The sequence below is a fragment of the Mesoplodon densirostris genome, chromosome 4 (assembly GCF_025265405.1).
Source record: "Mesoplodon densirostris isolate mMesDen1 chromosome 4, mMesDen1 primary haplotype, whole genome shotgun sequence".
In the NCBI taxonomy this organism is placed as follows: Eukaryota; Metazoa; Chordata; class Mammalia; order Artiodactyla; family Ziphiidae; genus Mesoplodon; species Mesoplodon densirostris.
In genome coordinates, this window is record NC_082664.1 from 153,423,343 (window position 1) to 153,441,863 (window position 18,521).

At 42.2% G+C, this 18,521-nt stretch overlaps 2 protein-coding genes across 2 annotated transcripts in view; both read right to left on the bottom strand.

Annotated features, from left to right (window-relative positions):
• The window catches only part of ENTREP2 (endosomal transmembrane epsin interactor 2), a 377,851-nt gene that overhangs the window by 92,655 nt on the left and 266,675 nt on the right, over positions 1-18,521 (bottom strand). The window contains exon 3 of the mRNA XM_060095391.1: positions 1,812-1,922. Within this exon, the coding sequence (XP_059951374.1) occupies positions 1,812-1,922 (111 nt within the window). The remainder of the gene's footprint in view (positions 1-1,811; positions 1,923-18,521) is intronic.
• NSMCE3 (NSE3 homolog, SMC5-SMC6 complex component) lies at positions 4,258-5,593 on the bottom strand. Its single transcript, XM_060095390.1, has one exon. The coding sequence runs from the start codon at positions 5,491-5,493 to the stop codon at positions 4,654-4,656; it is 840 nt and encodes a 279-aa protein (XP_059951373.1). The 5' UTR covers positions 5,494-5,593; the 3' UTR covers positions 4,258-4,653.

The window sequence follows — 18,521 nt, forward strand, 5'->3', positions numbered from 1 at the left end:
GGTTACTTAGGAAATAGTTTTAGGAAAGCTAGCTACCCATTTTAGAGGAAAAGGTTAAATTCATCAAATAAATTCAAGGATATTAAAGAGTTAATTATATATAAAAAAAAGCACACCAGGGGAGATTATTGGGGTAACATGATCTTAGGAAGGAAAAGGTCTTTTTATTGGTTCCAAGGTAAGACCACAAAGGAAAACTTTAACAGCTTTGAATACACAAAAATTAAAAATTTTTCTATGTGAAAAAATAAAGGGCAAATAACAATCCAGAAATATATATGACCATATAAGCTGCAGGACTCAAAACCATAATATATAAAGAGCTCTTGCAAATAAATAACTGTTAAATCTAAAAATGGGTAAAGGTCTCAGTCAAATCACAGAAGAAAAAGAAATATAAATGGTGCATATATAAATATATAAAATATATGTAATATGTAAATATAAAATTGCATATAATTATATATAATTACATCTTTCCCATCCTTTCATGCAGCATACAGTATAGGGAAACAGGGTCTGAGATTAATACTAGGACAAGTCAACCTTTCAAGACTGGGCACTTGCCTTTCTTTTGGATCTGGATCTCCAGGCACTGTCACTTATTGTCACCCCAGTCATTCTGTCTTGGAAAATTGGAATCAAGAAAAAAATGGCCAATCCTGTGTAGGTTGCCAGATTTTACCATATTCACATTTAGTACTTAGGAAAAGAGAGGCTACCAAGCTACTAACAGAAGTTAGCAAGTCGCCCTTTCTGTTGGTGATGGGGCTCCAGGTTATGTCAGTTCTTGGTAGTCCTGGGGAAATACTGCACTACAGCGAGGATACTCTGTGTACATCATATTGGATGAAATATGATCAGTGTGAGCTCGCCCACACTGAACAGAAAATAACAAGACTAAGCTCTCAGTTTTGGGGACTCAGTAGGTGTTTCAGCACTCAGCCTGCACCTTACACTAGATTTGCTAGCCTTGGCAGATGAGGAATGTAAAGGGCAGCAGCTCCCCTTTGAACCCGATGGCATGGCCACAGGAAATGTAGGCACTGCCCTGCTACAGAAAAGCTTCAGGTAGTTCAGCATAGCCCCTGACCTCTCAGAAATCATGGCCACAGGTTGGCAAGTACATGGGCAGCTATGAGGGGCATGGCTCTAAAAGGTAGCCTTGTGCCTTCTCTAAGTTAAAGAAACAAACACCAGCACCCCCATACCCAGCAGCCAGGGTCACATCAGGGGTCACACTGCACCTGTACTGAATGTCATGGGACACACTCTGATTTCTGCACGAGCCACACGCATATGTTACCAAAGCGGGAGCCAAGTTATGATAAGGAATGATGGTTACATTCAACAAACCAAAATGACCCCCTACCATGTCCATAGCACACCATCTACGGTTTTCCTAGATTGAAAAGACTGTTCTCTTTTTTAACTGAAAAATGAGAACTAAATTGTTTGGATGCACTCATTATCAAGCTTATATGTATCTCGGCACTTAAAATCGACTTACAAAATTGATTTTTAAAAATTCAGTGGAGACAAAAATCAATGCAACAAATATTAAAATAAAATCGTTACTAAAGACATTTATTCTAAAATAGCATTACACTAATATACTATTAGTAACTGACTTATGAGTAGAACCAGTTTTAATTTGGGAGAATTTTAAAAAATGAATCAACGTTAATTCCTTAAACAACACTAAAACATCAGAATAAATCCAAGGATACAATAAAATTATTTTTGAAATCACTTTCATTCAAAATCAAAGCCTATGCCCTTTATCAAAAGGTCTGCATTTCATTACTCACCAACTGACAGCCTTCTAGGGAGTTGACTAGCTGAGCGTTCTGACAGGAGAGAATTGAACCAGCCAAATTCAGCATTACACATACTGCTGAGAGCAGCATGAAAAAGGTAATCTGGAAACAAACCAAACAAGAAATTGATTATTCACTTGGAGAGACTCGAAGGAAAAATTATTTGGCTTTCAAAAAGCTTTCAGATGATCCAGTAATTAAATGAATAACATTTCTGTGTTTTCAGGGAAAGTATTAATTAAAATTGCAAATTCATATTACCTTAAATCAAATAAAAAAGGTAAAGTCTCTGAAAAGCCATAGCCAGCAACCATGATTTTATTTGAAATATATTGTAAAATATTTTAGAAGCTAAACTTGAAAACACTATGCATTCTACAGTCTCAAAATAGTGTTAGTCTCAGAAATAACAAGTAATAAGTTACTAAAAAAAATCAATTGAAAGAAGTTTATTTATTAGAATGCCTTTAATTCTTTAAATTTTTGTTATGGAAAATTTCATACATATGCAAAACCAGAGAAAACAGTAATAACAACACCCCGCATACCCATCTCCCAGCCTGTAAATGTACTCCATATTTACTGAAAAAAATCTGCATGCAAGTGGACCATGCAGTTCAAACCTGTGTTGTTCAAGGGTCAACTGTATATATTATTCATATATTAAACATTATATTGTATTAACTAGACAATGGCACAATAGCCACAAACTCTTGACACTTCTGGGAAGGGTGAAAAGATACAAGGGCTTGATCTGGTCTGTAATGTTTTCTACTTTAAAATTTGAAACAAAATGGTAATCCATTGATGGTAAATTGTTAACATCTCTACAAGGAAAGTGTGGGGAAAACATGTGCCTCAGATATAACTGACACTGCAAAGTGAATAATATTTTCTGCCCCATACAGATGAAAATCCCAGCATTAGAACACCCCAGAGGGGAAAGCGGTCATTGAGTAAGCAGAATGCTTAGCCAGAAGGTAATTCATACACTGAAATAAATGCAAACCAAGGAATGCCTTTAAGGACCAATTATATTCACTGATAGAATAAATGCAAATTCCAGTTCAACAGAATAAAGTAAAACCCAGTCATCTAACCCATTGCTCCACACCACCACATACCCACCAGATTCTTCTAGATGACTTTAGTCCAGGGTTGATCAATCCACATTTTTCTTAAGTATTTATCTCATTTCATGATTAATTTGCAGTACCTTCCCCCCAAACAATCATTCTTATTCACCTGCTGAATAATTAACTGTTGAACCTCTGTATATAAACAGCATTTTGCCAGAGGCTATGGAGAAATACAATGAAAGGCCACTATACCAGCTTTTCTTCAGGCTCATTTAATCCATACAACAAACTATAATTATTGTTTTTCCCATTTTACACATAAAGAAATTGAGATTGAGGGAGCTTAAAACCTATGCCAAATCACCATGTTGCCATAGCATGAGCCGTAATTTGAATTCAGTCTGTCAGACAACCTCGAAACCCCATACGCTATTCACTACACTACAGAGACCTCTCCAACCTGGGGTAGATCTTACTTTCTGCTCTTACTGCTTACATGGGCTCTACTCACCATATACCATGAGTTATGTTTTTCCATAAAACCATACAACAGAGTTAGACTAGAATAGTCGTATTTTTGAACCAGTAATTCCAATTTGAGGAATGATTAGAACAAGATAATGAAAGAAAACCTTAAAAAAATTTTTTAACTGCTCCAGACCAAGAATAAACAAATTTAAACAAATTTTAAGGAACAAAGTAACAACTAAAATCCCCCACAGCCCCGGACTGTGCCAAGATCTCTAGGTATACTTCCCTATCTAATTATCACACTACCACACACAACAATATGCACCATCAACCCATTTTACAGGTGAGGAAAGGTCTGTATACAACCTAACCTGCTTAAATTCCTACAGCCAGTTATGCAGAGGGAGGCTCTGAACCCATGTAGTCTGATTCTCAAGTAGGTATGGTTAATCATTAACACTTCTGTGACCCACAGAAAGAAATATATTTTACATCATGATCCAATATGCACACACACATAAAAATAGAGCAACTTCCACAAAACATTATTTACCTGAATGATACGTGGTAAAAATTATTTTTCTTTTTTTGTTAAGATGCTGTTTTTCAGTCATGAAATCTTCTCATGACTTACGGTTAAAATAAGTGCACAATGCTTACTTGCTTCAAAAATACAGTGTTTATTATAACTATAGTAGCAAAAAAACCAAAAACCAAAAACCAAAACAAAAAACAAAAAAAAGGAACTAAATGGTCAGCCACACAAAAAATTATCTGGAAAAAATACAATGCATACATTGCTTAGAATGACTCATAACACTTATACACGTGGAAAATATATTTTTTAAATAGCTATATTAAGATAAATAGAGATATAGGCAGTTACATTTTAGTTTTCAATTTATAGACTTTTATTTTTCCTTACAGAGTTGAGTAGTCCAGAGGCCAGACAAGAGCCACTTCGTTTTATTTCCCCGGTATGAAAGCAACTTACTTACGGCTTTCTTTTAAATGTCTATTTCCATAACATGGTACAAAACTTTCCAATTCGCTTTATAAAGCTAGCAAAATTTTTATACCAATAAAAAAAAAAGACAGTAAGACAAACCAAAACAAAATAAATCATCCTCTAACATTTTCGGAACCAAAGTGACTTATAATATCACAAGAAGAAAAGACTGCAAACACATCCTAAAACTACTACACACATTTAAGGGTTACAGCAAGATGCTCCCTCCCACCCCAAGCCCTTCCCCGGGGTCTCTCCGAGTCTGTCTCAGGTTTCAAGAGGAAGGGGCTGGGGTTGGGGCCGCGCCCCCGGTCTGGGGTCTGGCCCTGGCCTCCTCCTCCGCCAAAGCCTCACAGTACTGCGCCGGCCAGTCTTTGGGATCCTGATTGTGGACTTTGGCCACGAACTTGAGCACCTTCATCTTGCTGGTCTCCAGGTTGGTGCGCGGGCCCCACTGGAGCTCGTAGTCCACGGGGTCCGTGTGCGGGATGCGCCGGTACTCCAAGTACCGCTGCCGCACGAAGTCCTCGGTGATGAGCTTCTTTGGGTCCCCGAAGATGAGGTGCTTCTTGGTGGGGTGCACCCCGAGGCGCCGCAGGAAGTCCCAGACCTCGGTCTCCTTGATGCTGTTGCCCTTCATGAAGATGAGCCCCAGCACGATCATGAGCAGCCCGGTGGTGGGAGTGCCCTGGTCGCCGCGCATCTCCGCGTCCTCCTCCACCGGCTCCAGCGTGTTGACCAGGATGTAGGTGTTACTCCGGGGCTCCAGCTCCACCAGCCGGTACCCGAACACGTACTCCAGGCGCTCGGCCGCCCGCCGCAGCAGCTCCGGGAGCACGTCCTTGTAGTCCCCGACCACGTGCCGCAGGATGTCGGTGCGACGGATCGGGATCTTCCTCTGGTCCTTGATCAGCAGGAACTGCACCAGCTCCGCCACCTTCAGCTCCAGCTGCTTCTGCGACCGCGGCCCCGGCGTGGGGGGAGCCTCGGCCCGCCGGCCGCCCTGCGACGCGGCGCCACCAGGCCCGCGGGACGTGCTCGGGGCCTCCTCGCCGCCGCTGCCCCGCTCGGCCTGGGCGCTGGCGCGGCCCCGGCTCTTCGGCTTTTCCGACATGTCGCGGCGGCGGGACCCGCGCTACGCGGATACCCCGTAACTAGCGGTTGAGGGGATGAGGGTCTGCGCGCGGCTCCTCCTGGCGGTCCTGGGCGGGGCCGGAGAGGGCGCGGTTGCGTCCCAGAGGCTGCGCGCTGCGTCAGGGGGCTGCGCGGTTACGTCACGGAGGCTGCGCGCTACGTCATCGAGGCCGCGCCGTGTCTGGGGTCGGTCTGGTTCGGCCGGCGGTCGCGCGGTGGCGGCGTCTCCGCGAAACCCTGCGGGTCCCAGCCGTGTGTTTTATTAGAATTAAGTGTCGTCCTTACCAAACCCTGAAGATAGAGAACAGGAAGCAAATGTCCTGAGCGAGTGTGCGGCTCAGCTCAGGACCGCACAGCTCAGGCCAGATCCGTAGAAAGTATCGAGAGCTCTGAAATCGGGACTGTTTGTAGGTGGAAGAGACTCCCAGGAAGAATGTGGGAGAAAAATAAGGCTAAGAGCGTGGAAGGGAAGTAAAAGCATTTCTTTCCCCACAAAACTGGGCATAAAAAGGATAAAAGACCCTGAGGACTAGTTTGCCGTCGCCAGCCCCACCCCCACCCCCACAACCATTTCCCACCAGTAACTTTCTCTAAAGCCCCTGAGTCTGTCTAGAAAGAATGGTAAAGGCAGCCTTGCCTCGCAAGCAGGGCTTTTCCCATCTTTTCACCATTTTAGCATTGATACTCTGTGCATAATAAACTCTAGCCGGACAGCTGCGTCAAAGCCATCCCAGAAAGCACATTTGAGTTAGGTCTGGTGAGTTTATCTTTTGGAAAGCACATGCTCATGGGAATTGCCTGGGCCCACACCACAATTTTAGCAGAAATGGCTAAGAGAACGCTACTAACAGAGAAACGTGCTCTCTCAAGAGATTACCGTTTAATTTGGGGCATCCCTGATCAAGAATTGCAATCATGTGAATCTCTTAAATGTCTTAATATATCAGCCTTAGGACTCAATGAGAAAGAAAAGAGAACCCAAGGGTATCATCCCTCATAATCTGTGATGTGCACTTTATATAATATATATATACATTTTTTAATTGTGCAACTCTAATAGCCAATGTGAGTCATTCCATTAACATACCATTTGCAGTCTGCTGCCATTACTTCCACAGAGCTCAGCAAATGTGTTCCTTTTCTATTAACTTACTTGCAAAGAAGAAACTGAATTTACTTCTGTTTTTTTAAAATTTTATTTTATTTACTTATTTTTGGCTACATTGGGTCTTCGATGTGGTGAGCGGGCTTTCTCTAGTTGCGGTGAGAGGAGGCCACTCTTCATTGTGGTGTGCGGGCTTCTCACTGGTGGCTTCTCGTTGCGGAGCATGGGCTCTAGGCACGTGGGCATCAGTAGTTGTGGCACGTGGGCATCAGTAGTTGTGGCACGTGGGCTCATTAGTTGTGGTACACGGGCTTAGTTGCTCCACGGCATGTGGGATCTTCCCGAACCAGGGCTCAAACCCGTGTCCCCTGCATTGGCAGGTGGATTCTTAACCATTGCGCCACCAGGGAAGCCCCCTCTTTGTCTTTTTAAAGCTACCAGAAAGTGGGTAAGCTCTTTAAAGTACCAAATCAAATTGAGTTCCTCTTTAATGCAAATATATTCAAAGGAAAGCAATTCAAAACACATTATTTGAATACTAACATCAAAACACAACGTTATTAAAATTTCATTAAATGTCAGTAACATAAAATTTTTGTTGGAATTCACTACGAAAATGCAATCTGATAATGGCGCTGGAAAGAAACACTAAATGTAAAATGATATTCCGTGTTATGATGCAAGAATGCTAAAATCTGGTAAACTATGAGTAATAACTTTCTGTTCCACACAAGATCTAACAATATATCCTCAAGCTTCAATCTTAATGGCAGAAGCCTGCTAAGGAAAACAAATATATCATCAAGGCACTCATTTTTTTTCCACGATGAGAAAATCCATCTGCTTCAGTTTCCTTGCAAATTAAAATTTAAACTCAAGTTCAAAGAAACCTCCGACAATTGAGAATTCAGCAAAAGGTCCCTTCAGAAGGATCAAGTGTACCCAGATTAAAAAAAAAAAAAAAAAAAAAGCAACCAAGAGATAACAGAGAAATGGGAAATAAGATGTAAGCCATTGTCAACAGCTGGGCTCTTTTTTTAGTGTTTTTTCTTGTTACCAAGTTAGTTCCACAGGTCTGGCGAGCCCTGTGACTGTGTGAAAATCAGCAGTGTCCATCACCAGCATTTTTACCCAGATAGCATCTTTACCCATTTTCTTTCACTCAAAATGGGTGAAAGAAAAATACCAGTTTTAAGTCTTAAAACACCTCTCTACACTGTGTCCAAAAGAATGCAGGTGGGGGGCTTCCCTGGTGGCACAGTGGTTGAGAGTCCACCTGCCAATGCAGGAGACATGAGTTCATGCCCCGGTCTGGGAAGATCCCACATGCCGCAGAGTGGCTGGGCCTGTGAGCCATGGCCGCTGAGCCTGCACATCCGGAGCCTGTGCTCCGCAACGGGAGAGGCCACAACAGTGAGAGGCCTGCGTACTGCAAAAAAAAAAAAAAAAAAAAAAAAAAAAAAAAAAATCATGTTTTATGATTTTCTGTAGAGTTTCAGAGTTTTATTTTCCTATAGGTTCATAATATTTCTTGTTAATCTTAGGACAAGGTATTTTTATAGTTTTTGTAAATATTTTTAAAATTAACTTTAAAAAATAACTATTGTAACTTTTTTCCAGTGTATGTTCTAAGGATTTTGTTTTTTTAATTAAGTATCTTCCTGCTTTCTACAGAATTCTCACATTTGTCATCTTGTAGAAATTGTACAAAAGCTTTCTGTTTTCTCAACCCCATATACGAACATTTAGGAAGTTCTGCAAATCACCCTAAATCCAATCATTTCTCATCACCCTCACTGCTCCCGCGACCTGGTTCAAGCCACCATCATCTGTTATCTAGATTACTGTTTGTATTAATCAGGGTTCTCTGATAGGATATGTATACATACATAATATATACATTATTATTATGTATACATACGTAATATATATAGAAAGATTGCTTTAAAGAATATACATAGAGAGATTGCTTTCAAGAACTGGCTCACATGATCATGGAGGCTTGGCAAATCCAAAATCTGATGAGTAGGCCAGCAGGCTGGAAACCCAGGGAAGAGTTGCAGTTCGTGTCCAAAGGCAGTGGGCTGGCAGAATTCTTTCCTGCTCAGTTGGAAGCAGGCAGCCAGTCTGTTCTGTTAAGGCCTTCAACTGACTGGATGAGACTCACCCACATTAGGGAGGGAATTTGCTTTACTCAAAGTCACCAATTTAAATGTTAATTTCATCCAAAAAACACCTTCACAGAAACATCCGGAAAATGTTTGACCAAATATCTGGGTACCATGGCCTAGCCAGGTTGACACATACATTACCATCCTACTGTTACAGCCTCCTTTCAAGTCTCCCTATTTCCATACCTCCCCTAGAGCCCTGTCTCCACTCAGCAGGCAGAGTGATCTTTTAAGAAGCTGGACCACATCACTATCTGCTTAACCTTCTGACAGCTCCCGCTTCACACAAAGCCCAAGTCGTGACAGTCATGTAGAAGGACCTACTTTCTCCTCTCTGCTCCTTCCCTCTGTGACCTCATCGTCTGCTTGGCCCCCTTGCTCATGTCCCTCTCGCCACATTGGCCTCCTGGCTGCTCTCAGAACCCATCACTCCCACTCAGGGCCATGGAACCGACTGTTCCTTCTGCCCGAAACATCCACGTGGCTACGCCACTCAGTCGGCCCAAGCGTCACCTACTTGATGAGTCCTGCGGTCACCTCCTTATTTAAAACAGCAGGGACTTCCCTGGCAGTCCAGCGCTTCCAATGCAGGGGACATGGGTTCGATCCCTGGTTGGGAAACAAAGATCCCACATGCTGCATGGCTTAAAAAAAAAATCAAAAAAAACCAAAACAGCAACCTACCCTTCATCACTCTCTCGGTCCTCTGTTCTCTGTTCTACCTGTTCCCCTTTCCTCCGCATGTATCACCTTCTGACCTACAATATTAACCATTTAACTTTATAACTATATACCTTCATGAGTATGTCAGCTCTCTCTCTCTCTGATTTGCTCACACGCTCAGGACAGTGCTTATTTAGCAGTTAGGAGGCACTCAATAAACATTGAGGGCTTCCCTGGTGGCGCAGTGGTTAAGAATCCACCTGCCAATTTAGGGGACATGGGTTCCAGCCCTGGTCCGGGAAGATCTCAGATGCCACAGAGCAACTAAGTCCGTGCACCACAACTACTGAGCCTGTGCTCTAGAGCCCGCGAGCCACAACTACTGAGCCTATGTGCCACAACTACTGAAGCCTGCACGTCTAGAGCCCGTGTTCTGCAACAAGAGAAGCCACTGCAGTGAGAAGCCTGCGCACCACAATGAAGAGTAGCCCCCGCTCATTGCAACTAGAGAAAGCCCGCATGCAGCAATGAGGACCCAACACAGCCAAAAATAAATAAAATTAATTTAAAAAATTTAAAAATAAAAACAATAAACATTGATTGAATAAATGAATGACATAAAATGCAAAGACAAATTTTCTATTAAAAGTCCCTGCTGGAGTTTTTGGTTCCAGTTAAGATGGGCTGAGCACACTCCACCCTATCTCTCTAACTCACTGCAACTCAAAAGCTGGACAGAATTCATGAAGCAATCATGTCAGGGCTCCGAAAAGTTAATAAGAGCAGGCAGACCAGGTAGGGAAAGTGAAACTCAAAGAACAACCATATGGTGATAAATTCCGTTTTTTGCTTGTTTGTTTTTAGCTTTATTTTCCCCTCTAATATGTCCTGGCTTAGATACCCATATCTCCCAAAACTATGAACACATACAGGCATCAGAGTTCCAAGAAGAAAGTCACTCTATCCGTTCAGAGTACTCTGGAGTGGGGGAGGGGCTGTGAGACAAAGTTTTTGGATTCTCCAGCCCCCGCTCAGGAGAGCCCCGTAAGGAAGCTGCCAGTACAGGAGCAGATGCTGGGCAGCGGGCTGGGGGTGGCAACACTGGCGGCCCCCACGAGAATATGGATCTATTCCTTTTTAGATTCTTTTCCCATATAGGTCATTCCAGAGTATTGAATAGAGTTCCCTATGCTGTACAGTAAGTAGGTCCTTGTTCTTTATCTAATTTATATATAGTAGTGTGTATATGTTAATCCCACCCTCTTTCCCCTTTGGTAACCATAAGTTTGTTTTCTATGTCTGTGAGTCTATTTATGTTTTGTAAATAAGTTCGTGTGTCATATTTTAGATTCCACATATAAGCGATATCACATTATATTTGTCTTTCTCTGTCTGACTTACATCATTTAGTGTGATAATCTCTAGGTCCATCCATGCTGCTGCAAATGGCATTATTTCATTCTTTTTCATGGCTGAGTAGTATTCCATTGTATATACGTACCACATCTTCTTTATCCATTCATCTTGCTTCCATGTCTTGGCTGTTGTAAACAGTGCTGCAGTGAATGCTGGGGTGCGTGTATCTTTTCACATTAGTTTTCTCCAGAGATATGCCCAGGCACACGGCTTGATTTTAAGTGTTACTCTAAAGCTACAGCAATCAATACAGTGTGGTATTGGTGAAGGGCAGACACAGATCAATAGAATAGAGCCCAGAAATACTTTCACAAAAATATGGCCAATTGTACTTTGACAAAGGTGCAACAGCAATTCAGCAGAGAAGGACAGTCTTTTCAAAAAACAGTGCTGGAAAAATTGGACATCTGTATGCCAAAGATATAAACCTCCAGGTACACCTCACGACATTTACAAAATCTAACTCAAAATGGAACATGGACTTGAATGTAATATGTAAACTAAAAAACTCCTAGAAGAAAACATAGGAGGAAATCTTCACAACCTTGTGTTAGATACAACACCAAAAGCATGATTCTTAAAAGAAAAAAGGATTGACAAATTGGCAAATAAATTATTGATGAGTGAACTTTTGCTCTGAGGAAGACACTTAAGAAAATGAAAAGAGAAGCCACAGATTTGGAAGAAATACTTTCAAATCACAATCTGACAAATGACTGGTATCTGGAATGTGTAAAGACCCTCAAAAGCACCACAGTATAAAAATGGGGAAAAGATTTGACAGATATTTCAATGTAAAAAGATACACAGATGGCAAATAAGCATGTGAAGAGATGCTGACCTTCACTGGTCAATAGGGAAATACAAATTAAAACCGCAATAACATTCTACAACATATTACTATCATTATTATTATTTTTTTATTGGGGTATAGTTGCTTTACAATGTTTTGTTAGTTTCTACTGTACGGCGAAGTGAAGTAGAGTTCCCTGTGCTACACAACTAATGAAAACAACAGGTGCTCATTAGTTATCTATTTTATATATATTATTTAGTGTACATATGTCAATCCCAATCTCCCAATTCATCCCACCCCCCCTTTTCCCCCTTGGTGTCCATACGTTTGTTCTCTACGTCTGTGTCTCTATTTCTGCCTTGCAAACAGGTTCACCTGTACCATTTTTCTAGATTCCACATACATGCATCAATATACGATATTTGTTTTTCTCTTTCTGACTTACTTCACTCTGTATGACAGACTCTAGGCGCATCCACATCTCTATAAATGACCCAATTTCATTCCTTTTTATGACTGAGTAATATTCCATTGCACATATGTACCACATATTCTTTATCCATTCATCTGTCGATGGGCATTTGGGTTGCTTCCATGACCTGGCTATTGTAAATAGTGCTACAATGAGCATTGGGGTGCATGTGTCTTTTTGAATTATGGTTTTGAAATACGGCATATGCCCAGGAGTGTGATTGCTGGGTCATATGGTAATTCTATTTTTAGTTTTTTAATGAACCTCCCTACTGTTCTCCACAGTGGCTGTATCAATTTACATTCCCACCACCAATGCAAGAGGGTTTCCTTTTCTCCACACCCTCTCCAGCATTTATTGTCTGTAGATTTTTTGATGATGGCCATTCTGACTGGTGTGAGGTGATACCTCACTGTAGTTTTTTTTGTTCATCAGTGTATTGAGTATAACTGGAGATGACAAGAGAAAACACAATTCTGTTTAAGAAAAATGGGGCTATAATTCAATGGGTTTAGTTGTTAATCACTGCAGTTTTGATTTGCATTTCTCTGATAATTAGTGATGTTAAGCATCTTTTCATGTGCCTCTTGGCCATCTGTATGTCTTCTTTGGAGAAATGTCTATTTAGGTCTTCTGTCCATTTTTTGATTGGGTTGTTTGTTTTTTTTTATACTGAGCTGCATGAGCTGTTTGCATATTTTGGAGATTAATCCTTTGTCCATTGATTCATTTGCAATTATTTTCTCCCATTCTGAGGGTTGTCTTTTCATTTTATTTATGGTTTCCTTTGCTGTGCAGAGCTTTTAAGTTTCATTAGGTACCATTTGTTTGTTTTTGTTTTTATTTCCATTACTCTAGAAGGTGGATCAAAAAAGATCTTGCTGTGATTTACGTCAAGGAGTGTTTTTCCTATGTTTTCCTCTAAGAGTTTGATAGTGTCCGGTCTTACATTTAGGTCTTTAATCCATTTTTAGTTTATTTTTGTGTATGGTGTTAGGGAGTGTTCTAATTTCATTCTTTTACATGTAGCTGTCCAGTTTCCCCAGCACCACTTATGATGAGACTCTCTTTTCTCCATTGTATATTCTTGTCTCCTTTGTCATAGATTAGTTGACCGTAGGTGCATGGGTTTATCTCTGGGCTTTCTGTCCTGTTCCATTGATCTGTGTTTCTGTTTTTGTGCCAGTTCCATACTGTCTTGACTACTGTAGCTTTGTAGTATAGTCTGAAGTCAGGGAGGCTGATTCCTCCAGCTCCATTTTTTTTCTCAAGACCACTTTGGCTATTTGGGGTCTTTTGTGTCTCCATACAAATTTACACATCCAACATATTAGGACAGCAAAACAAACAAAACTGAGCTAAACTAAGCAAGTGCTGGGGAGCAAACAGAAAAACTGCTAGTGGGATGTACACGTTACTCAGATAAACAGTTTGGCAACAACTTACAAAGTTAAAGTTACATTTACATCTGACCCAGCAACCCTACTCTAAGGTATTTCACTGAAAAAAATAAAAATTTACATCCATACAAAAACATACGCACAAGTGTCTATAGGAGCTTTATTCATAATCACCAAAAGTGGAAATAAAGTAGTATTTTAATGGGTTAAGAGAAAAAGCAGCTGTGTTATATCCATACAAATGAATAGCACCCAGCAATAAAAAGGAACACGATTACTTATAGGTACAACAGCATGGCTGAGTTAAATGCATCATGCTAAACTCATGAAGCCAGTCTCAAGAGAGTACGTTTTGCATGAGCCCATGTAGATGACCTTCTGGAAGAAGAAAAACTACAAGAATGGAGAACAGATCATTTGTTTCCAAGGATTAGCAGTGGGTCAAAGACTTGACCATTGGTTTGGCAACGTGATGATCACAGAGCCCAGGAGCAAGTGTCAGGACTGCCAGGCAGTGTGGTGGGTACGCTGTGGGCTGCTGTCACAACCAGGGCCAGTGATCCTTCGGGACGGGAAGTGGTACCCAGCCTGGGGCAAGTGGGGTGGGTACAGGCCAATCGTGGGAGGCCCAGTGCTCAGGGAGCCTAAGCATTCAGTGGAGGGAGTAAACTGGAGTTGGAGTGATCCGGAAAATCTCCAGGACTACAGCAATCCTTGGTGATGGAAGCTGGGGACAGAGTATGTGGCGCTTTCTAAATACAGGGCCTTAGGGCATGAGCTTGCTCACTTGAATATTAAAGGAAACGGTGATCCTGTATGGCTGGAAGACTTAAGACACCAAGATAGTCACATTTACTGAGAAGAAAGAAGTATCTTATTTCAAGGGAAAAGCTAAATATAACCAGTGTAGAAGACCATGTCTTCTTAATTAACTTTTAGAATTCAGCACATTTCGAAAAAGATAAGACTTTTCTTTCTGATCACACTGAGCCAATTTTTAATACTTGTCTGATATTTTTTCCCAAGAGGAAGTTATATCAAAGGACCTGAGACCGACAGAAAAGAAATTGGCAAATATTCTTTTTTATTTTTAAGTTCATTTGCCAAGAACCCAGCTGTTTAAAGCAGTAGTTCTCTCTAGCTTTCTGTAACTCAATGAGAACATTACATTTCAAATGTATCTCTCTCCTAAAGCCATACAAGGTACCCTATCCTTTCTTTTATAAAAAAAAATATAGGATGATTACTTGCTCAGACAGAATGAAAATTTGAACAGCCACCTTGTAAAAATTAATTATATATTATTTTCAGCTAACATATAAAATACTCAAAGTTGAATAAAATAAAAGTCAAGGGACTTCCCCGGTGGTCCAGTGGGTAAGACTCCACCCTCCCAATGCAGGGGGGCCCAGGTTCGATCCCTGGTTGGGGAATTAAATCCCACATGCATTGTGACCGCCTGGAGGGGTGGGATAGGGAGGGTGGGAGGGAGGGAGACGCAAGAGGGAAGGGTTGTGGGAACAGATGTATATGTATGACTGATTCACTTTGTTATAAAGCAGAAACTAATAATAAAATAAATAAATAAATAAAATAAATCCCACATGCATGCCACAACTAAGACCTGGTGCAGCCTAAATAAATAAATAAATACTTAAATAAATAAATAAATTTTTTTAAAAAAAGAAAATACTTATAAAAACAAGTCAAATAAAATACTTGAATATTTAAATAATCTGAACATACTGATCACTCCCATTACCTTTATCATAAATATCACTTGACAGTGAAAAATTAATATTAATAAGCTGGTTGGTTTGTAGATCAGACATTTAGACACAGATTCTTCCCACTGGTGTTTATAATCCAGCTTTCGCTGAACTATAAATATAGCAAAAAAACATAAAAGGAAGAAATCATATTCAGGGAGAAAACAACTTCCCTATTGCTATAGACTGAATTGTGTCCTCCCAAAATTCTTATGTTGAAGTTCTAACCCCCAATGTGACTGCATCTGAAGATAGGGCTTTCAGGAGGTAAATTAAGGGTAGATGAGTCATAGGGTGAGGTCCTAACCTGGTAGGATTTGTGGCCTTTACACAGAGGGGAAGAGCAAGAGAGCATGGCCTCTCCACAGGCACCCAAGGACAGGCCACGTGGTGAGTCGGCCAGAAAGCAGCAAGTCAGGAAGCGGGCTCTCGCCAGAACCTGACCAGAACTTTGAGACAATCCACATCTGTTGTTAAGCCACCCCGTCTGTGGTGTTTTGCCATGGTCGCCCCAGCTGACCAAGACATCTACTGAGGAGTTTTAATTTATCCTATTTTAGAATAATACGTTTGGTTAAATGTCAACTAATGAGTAATAATGTTTTTACATATTTCTGTGACTTTTCTGGGAGACAAACAGTTGAAAATTATGTAAGTTTCTTTCCCCAAGATCCCTGTCTACAGATCACTTCTTTTATACACTGTAACCTCAACAAGTACCCACCCCGAACAAAAATTTGGCCCCTCTGATGCTTGTTTAAACACAGGGTGACTTGTTTTGACACTTTTTCTAAACTCACTCCTGGTAAAGGCTGGTCACAGATGAAGCAGAGAACTCTTCAAGTCTCAGCCTCAAAAGCTCAGTGACATTACCCCAGGCGGGTCAGCGTCACTCAAAAAGCATGGTCTGGGGGCCCAGCTGCCACCCCTCGCCCACTGGCTGACCCAATGGGATCACCTCCTTTCTCTCTGACCCCGTGTCCTCTTCAATAACATGGGGATGAGAGCTTTCCTGGGGTCAGTGGGAAGGTGAAAGACACATACATAAAGCACCTGGGGCAGTTCCTGGCACAGAGTAGGAAGCGATTTCTAGAATGATTGACAGTGTTACAATAGCAGAAAATGCACTCGGAGAGTAGTCATGGATTCGAGCCTGGTTCCCAGAGTAATTTCTTTAAAGAATGTCTTCAGCTCTTGTCTCCCAAAGCCTGCTCACATGTTGTGGGACTGTCAACACCGTCACGGTAACTTGCCGCCATGGCCCGAGGTCCCCTCCCGCCCTTCCTCACAGAGGTGGCATCACACAAAGAGCACAGGCTCCAGACCAGGACTCTCTGGGTCCAAACCTCTGTGCCTCAGTTGACTCACCAATAAAAGCTGTTTGATAGGAATGCCTATCACACAGGATAATGTGAAGAGTTTAAAATGGTACCCATTGAGCCCTCTGTATAGCCTGGTACAGGTGGCCCTCTGTGGATGTCCACCTGGCCTCTGCAGGTGACCGAGGTGCAAGCCCCCCTCCCACCCCGCCTGGGTTCCCTCCCAGGTCTGCTCCGTGGGATGCAGGCCCACAAGCCCCAGCTCCTCGTGAAACCTACAGGGCAGATGGCTCAAGAGATCAACCAAAAAAGGAAGACAGAGGCACAGTGTTCTGTCTGAACTGAGAGGGGCCTTGGGGACAGAAATAAGTGGCAAAACAGGAGGTCCCAAAGGCTCCTGACTCCTGCCCTGCCCTCATCTTCCAAGGTAGCCGTGAGACAGAAGGCAAGTTAGCATCGTCCTGAGAATTCTCACCTGCAAGTCGCTCTAGGGAAATCCCTTTGGAATAGAGGCTCATATCATGCATGTATGAGCTCCACGAAGGAAGAAGGACCAGGATGGAGGGCCGGGCCAGTGTTTGTGGGGTGGGACCTGCCCGGCTTGGCCAAGGAGACAGTGCTTGAGTTTCTGGGAGGAAAATAAGACCCCGGGGCCTTCGCAGTGGCGGCCTCAGTGTTTTGGTCTCCCCACCCTCTCCTGGGGGTAGAAACCAGGCTGGTGGAGGGCCACAAACTTGTCAGCATGCAGGAGTCCAGGAGCACAGGCCAGAGCATCGCGACAGAGAGCTGGCAGGTGCGCCTGCAACAGATACGCTCCCACGACAGCACAGGTAAACGCACAGGACCAGAAAAACCGCGAAACAGCCTGACAACAGACCAGAAATCAGAGACCAAGAAACGTAAGCTCCCAGAGAACCACATGGAACCCCAGATCCTAATCAGAACATCAATCCAACACCGGGAGGACTGGAGCTGATACACGGGGAGACCAGAGTCAGAACTGAGGAAGCCAATTACAGGGTGAGAATTAGACCCGCACCGTCATCACACAGCTAATAAATAACTTGGAAAGTGAGGAACCGAGCAGATGTGAGTGACAATCTCAGTAACACCGGGGGTAAAGTGTGAGATCGCCACCGTAACTGTGTGGAGGAAGAAGGAGAGAGGTGATAAAACAACGAACAGGGTCTGGGGGGCACTGGCAGTGTTCTCCCTTCACTCTAGAAACTAGCATGTCTTCTTGGGAAGGAGCCCCAACCTCAAGTTTAGAAGTAACTTTGGTCTCACGTCAGTGCTGCTTCTGTTGATTTCAAATAAAAACAACTGTTTAAAACCTAGGCAGTGTCATTTCCTAGTGGCTCCTGTCTTTTACCAGCATACGCATCCAGGGATTTCTCAATTTATAGCCACCGAATAGGAAAGACTGACCATTTCTGGATGGTATCAATACAACTCTGTTTATTGCTTTTGCTGTTGTCATTTTCTGTTGTGCTTAGTTTATTAGAAATGTGCATGGGTTTAATTTTTTTTAATGTCATCATTAATGTAAAAGGAAGACAATCCACTCAACGTTCCTTCGATAAACGTATCTGTTGAACACTGTAAAGCTGTAAGCCAGACGAAGAGCTTGCCCAACTGCAGGTAAGATCAGGGAAGCTGGCAGATTTGGGAAGACAGAGGCTAATCCAAACGCACTTCATTCTGGAAATGCAAGCGTGATTTAACCTTAGGAAATACAGTCCATCACATGCATAGAGCTGAGGAGAAAAATAACACGAGCATCTCGGGGATGCAGAAAAGGTATGTGATTCAGCATTTGTTCATATGAAAAACACTCAATAAAATAGGAATTGAGGGAAAGGATGAGTCTATCTCAACATGATAGAAGATATATGTA